At 37.7% G+C, this 6,001-nt stretch overlaps 1 protein-coding gene across 1 annotated transcript; it reads right to left on the bottom strand.

Annotated features, from left to right (window-relative positions):
- Positions 1–2,809: 2,809 nt before the first annotated feature.
- Positions 2,810–5,689, bottom strand: hoxa11b (homeobox A11b). The gene is given in 3 exon segments (XM_079893809.1): positions 2,810–4,074; positions 4,849–5,479; positions 5,481–5,689. Coding segments are annotated over 3 exon segments (1,002 nt in total). The 5' UTR covers positions 5,619–5,689; the 3' UTR covers positions 2,810–3,841.
- Positions 5,690–6,001: the final 312 nt, after the last annotated feature.

The following is a 6,001-nucleotide window of genomic DNA, read 5'->3' as shown; positions in this document are numbered from 1 at the left end:
GCGCACGTAACCCTTGTGTCCCATATCTTTTTCAAGCTACTTGATTTTTTTAAAAAGTCAAATCAACATTAACCTGATCACTCGTTTTTCGGAAAGTATAAGCGAATAAAAACAGAATTTAACTTGAACAGCGTTATGTTTACGACCACTGACTTCGTTAACACTGACATTGCCGCTGAGCCTTGCGAGCCACGTATAAAACCAAAAAGCAACAAGGTATCGAAAAGGAGATCAAGTGCTAAAATTGTAAACCTTTATGATACACTGTAATTGCCCCAACAGTCCTTTTAAGCACATAAACAGTGAGTTACAGACTGCTCTTCTGGTTTTCATGCACGCGGTGGGTCAAAACAATTTATTTACACTCAAGTTCAAAACGAGAGGCGGCTTTCAGAAACACTCAATGTGGCGGATGTGGATTTCCATAGAATATTATAAACATTTAGCATGTGATAATCTTAAAGCTACATATAGGCCTATTTAAGCTATTTAAGCCTATTTTTTTACAATACTGTTATGAGTCAAATAATTTAAAAGCTTTAATAACCTTCATAAATATAGAGACAAATCTAACCACAAACCCATGGCATTTAAATGATTTACGGATAGCAATTTTAACGCAATTGTTGAATGTGATTCACCTTTGCATATTTTTGACGCTCATGGGATATTTCCATCTGAAAAGCAGCCTGTGTGTGTGATGTCCGCAGTTGTAGGCTATGTAATTTAATTTGCATTTAATTACAGGAAATACTATTAAAAAAATTTTCTCTCAGATTGGTTACTTTCCTTTCTTTTTTTCTGTCTATGCGGCTTGAAAAATGTGGTTGCTTTATCTCTGAACTTTTCTTTCCAGCGGTTTTTAAATGGGCTACTCTGATATCCACAAATAGACATGGCTCTTTATACGTCCATATCTTATAGCTGAAATTAACATATTTCTGATAACAAGATTACCATTAACATGCGCTTTTAAAAAGTGACTAAATAGAACAATTGGAGGACTCGAGTCGAAAGAACCATTGAAAAAAAATGGGACACCAATATAAAGAAATAAACTAGTTAAACGAACTAATTTTCTTGATAGTTAAGTTGTCCCTGCTCCAATAATCATGTTTTGAATCACATTGTGGAATCTTAACGAGTGACAATGTCACCATAAGAGACGTGCTTTTTATTGCCTAAAAAAATAAATAATTATTATTTGAAAGTTAATCTTTTCGGCTACTTTGAGAGATTAATTTTAACGATTGGAATAGGCTACATTTATTTAGATTACATTTATTACATTATATTTATTTAGGTTATGCTTTACGCATCATCATATCAACGGGCATTGTTTTAAAAGGCAATGCAATTGCATATTAATTAGCCAATAAAAACGAATAAAGAGATAATAAAGAGAATTTAATTTTTTTTATTTAACACATCAAAATAATCCGCAAAAGACGTATTTTTATATTGCTTAGGAAGCATTTTTGGAATAAGAAAACTATAGTCCATCAAGGTTAGGCCATCAAGAATCAAAACAAGTCTACAATTTCTCAAAATTAGACTACTTAAAAAAAAGAAAAGCTCTGATAGGCTAACTATCAGGAACAAACAAACACTTTCGCACTAATACAACTAGTTTTTTTAAATTAAGTTTTTTTAATCATTCAACTTTACATGTAGGCTACGTTTGGAACATTATTGTGTTATTGTTATCTAAAAAATAATAATAAATCCAATGCTGACAAAAAAAAATATCTAAATGGTTGCTTGGCTATATTTACCTGAAACAGCGCCTTGTATAGTCACGAAGATGTTGTCCTTTTCCCGCACACAAAGTAAACATGTTTCAGCAGGGATTTTAGATACCCGGCAATGACATTGATCTAAAGTGCGCCACCCAGTGTACATGAAGTGTATCGTCGGTGCTGCGAAATTGTGAACAATCCAGTCGTGGTTCCATGATGGGACACTGAGACAAATGATGGCGGAAAAGTCCGTGAACACAAGCTTTCAATGGTTCCAGGCGTTGTTTTCTAGCTCTTAGTCACAGTTAATAACCTTGGTTCTCAGACGGTTTATGGCACCTCACTCCAATTCTACAAATGCTCCAGACTAAGACTGGTTTTATGGCCGAGTTGCTGCAGCAACGGGGGGATGTGCCGTAATTATAGAGCGAAATTCCATCGAGCCTCAAAGGATGCGCAAACCGTCAGGGTCATCGCGTAAAACAGTCCTTATTATCTTATGGTCGCCCAGGCTCGCCCTGGTTTATTAGACTTCCGAGTGGCATAAGCCATATCATATTTGTGACCCTCTCGCACTGGATCATACAGGGAAACTGTACAATTATGAAGTAACAAGAGACTTTTCATTGTTGTTGTTGTTGAAAGACAAAATAACTTTCCTTTAATTCTCAAGATGGTTTGAGATGTTAGCTATACATGCCTTCAAAACTGCAATATAATATGAAGACTTAGGCCTATCTGGATGGTCGACATCTATAGAACAATTTGTTGAAAGGCCATTTGATTCATGGAAACATACACAGCCATGTTTTTTGGGCAGTTCCGTAATGGATACTAGGCATTAATAACAGCAAACACTTGATCCTTGAATCAAAGAAAACGCGTGGAGGCAATATAACGCAAGATCCATCAAACATTTGATACCGCTCCAGGAAAAAGAGAGAAAACACGAGATATTTCAAGAGACTGATTTATATAACACTGAAGAGACGTCATAAACATGAGAGATTATTGTGAACATGAATGAGCTCCTGCAACATTGATATATATTTGTTTCACACGTTTTAAAGAAAAAGGTGGAGAAAACACAGAATTAAAATACAATTGAGGTTCGGGGTTTCAGAGGGACTCGAGCATTGTCCGTGCTGGTTCAGTTATTGCTTTTGCCTTAAATGCCCAATGTCTGTTGAAAAATAAATAAGAATTCTGCTTTTTTTTTTTTTTTGGACATTTTTGAACACAAGTATTGTTAAGTGACCCGATTTGGAGAATGCGCAGTAAGACGAGTCATATCAAATATACACTTTAAGTTAACACAATTCAAGTATAAGAGAATATAGCGCGCATTATGCATTTAGATCACAATCAGCTCATGAAATATGCGTCATTCAATGAGAAAATCTTTTTTGTCTAATAATAGGCCTATAAAACACAAGGAACAGTATTTAACGGTAACGCTTTATGATAAGGTTTCACTAGTTAACATGAACTAAGAATGTACTGCACTTCTACAGCATTTATTAATCTATCAGCATTTATTAAAATCAAATGTTTTTTCTTAATGCACTGTGAACTAACATGAAGAAACAAGGAACGACTGTATTTTTATAATTAACAAAGATTAATAAATACTGTAACATGTATTGTTCATCGTTAATTCGTGTTAGTTAATGCATTAATCAAATGAGACCTTATTGTAAAGTGTTACCTATTTAACAGATTGAAAACACCTTTATGTCCACTAGTATTTATATCTCGCCCTCCCAAACATTTTTTTCCATCTAAACAGATTTCAAGCATATACTTACTGCTATATGACACATATGTAAAAACTACAGATCTTGGTCAGATAATAACAAATAATAATAATAATAATATCAAAAACAAAATCCCTGTAAACTGAATAGTCACTTAACTGAATAAAATGAAACATCATAATAATAGTTTTAAATTCAAACGGTAAAGATTACAGAGGATATAAATGCATGTTTATGGATGAAAAAGTCTGTCAGAGGAACAAAGGTCGCATCTCCTCTGGGATTGTTCGGATTGTTCATCCACGAACTTGAAATGAACCATCTCGCCCTATAAATGATTTCGATCTAAAGCAAAGGGTTCGTGGTGTAATACTGCAAACGGTCTCTGTTTAGTTTTTTCTCTTTCATTCTTCTGTTTTGAAACCATATTTTGACCTGACGGTCGGTGAGGTTGAGCATTCTGGAAAGCTGTAGCCTTTTTTCTTTGTTGATGTAAACACTGAAGAAAAATTCTCTCTCCAGCTCTCTGATCTGATATTTCGTGTAAGGACACCTCTTTTTCCGTGTCTTCTGTCCATCTGCAATAGAAAGAAGAAAGTCAGTCAATGCCTTTGACCTTTAAATTGAAATAATTGCATAAAATAATATAGGCTACAATTTAAATAAATGCTTATACAGAAGAGACAAATAGTTAATAGGCTACACCCAATTGCCGTTTTCCCCAAATTATACACAAAACTGTTTCCGTTATCAAAATCTGACTGTACTAATTAAACGATAAATCAGTAATAACACATTATAGTCTACATTCAGCCCTTAAATTGCTATTTTAATGAAATATCGAGTTCTACAACTATACACACACGTGTAGGCTCCTTTGATTATAATGGAGGCTTAACATTTCACCTTCTTTTCATTCACCACAAAAGTCAAATAAAAAATAATAATACTAATAACCACATAAGAAAACTGATAAGATTTGCCTTTTAGTATTTAACATGAACGCAATACCAAACAAAAATGCTCTTTAAAATTTCCTGACGTAAAACGTGCAGTCAGAGGCGATAAATAAGCACAGGATATCCATGATCTCTTAAATAACGCTGCATTAACAAATAGCCCGACTGTAATGAGTCCTGAAAGCATGTTTTAGAAGACTCGAAGGGAAATGGCCTATCATTCACGGCCAATTTCAATTTCGAGCACGTGATCTCGCGTTTATAACAAAGTTTTGTTAGGGTAAATATACAGGGCCCTCTGTAAACCTTATATGCTTATAAAACAGCATATAAAACCTTTAACAACAGCACGTTACATCTGAAACTTTCTCGCGGAACTGCTTGAATACGTACTGCCGCTGCTGCCGCTGAATTTCTCTTCGTTGTTGCCGGAAGATGGCTCCGGGCTGCTGGTTTCTTCACACCGCTCTGCCTCCTCTGTTCCCCGGCAACTGTCGCTGACTGAGTCCGCGGGCGGAGGAGGCGCCTTCCCGGTCGCTCTGTCCGCCGGGTGCTCGCTCGGCTGGTTTTCCACGTTCCCGTACGCTGTCTCGAAAAACTGGTCGAACGCTTGGGGAAGCACTCCGTTCCTCCCTACGCTGCCATGATACACGTTGGCCGAATGGCTCGTGTTGGAGTGGTAAAGAACCGAGTTATTTTTCGATAGCATGTCCCCCAGAGTTCCAGGATTGGACAGGCAGTCCCTGTGCACCATGTCCTCGGTCGCGTAGCAGTGTGGCAGATTGCCCCTGGAGTGCCACTTACTGGACGTGTCAATGGCATAGTCCCTGAAAGACACTTCTCTAACGCTCTGAACTTGTGGCAAACTGGACGTGGAGTATGAGTATGTCATGGGGCATGAAGACGGGGTCTGGGGCAGAAAAGGAGGAAGGCTGGAAAATTCCGTTCCAGACACGTAATAAGTACAGCCGGGCAAATACATGTTAGACCCAACGGGTACCCGCTCATCAAAATCCATCATGACACTTGGTTGGGCACGCCACAACCATAGCACTGCCTCGCATCGTCGTACAGAACTGCCTCAGCTTCAGTGGCTTTGAAGCAGATCCGCCGAGCAGAAATTTTTGAGACGTGAGCTGACGTGGAGATCCATCTCCATCCATTCCAGAGAGCGCCAGTCATGTGACCAAGGGCAGAAATTGACATGTACCTCTTAGAATATTGTATGCCAACATGTGCAGATGTTCAAGTCGTGGAGTGAGCGATACTTTAATTGATGAACGTGTGCATGCAGTGGACCACAGTTGGTTATGTTGACGCTTTGGATTGCTGGAGAAACCCATCCGCATGCTTAACAGCCAACGCGCCTTACTAAACATCACCATGGCTTCTCGTGTTTGTGGATTTGTTCTATTGTCTCAGACATCTCATTTCGCTGTAACTCTCTCTCTTACTGTATAGGCTCTTAAAAATAAAGATTCAAGGAATTTCGCAGCGATGTGTACAATTTGAATTCGCAAGTGAGGTTCTTGTTGATTGGGAGTTG

This window comes from Squalius cephalus (assembly GCF_949319135.1).
Source record: "Squalius cephalus genome assembly, chromosome: 15".
NCBI classification, from domain to species: Eukaryota; Metazoa; Chordata; class Actinopteri; order Cypriniformes; family Leuciscidae; genus Squalius; species Squalius cephalus.
This window is presented reverse-complemented; position numbering and strand designations above follow the sequence as displayed.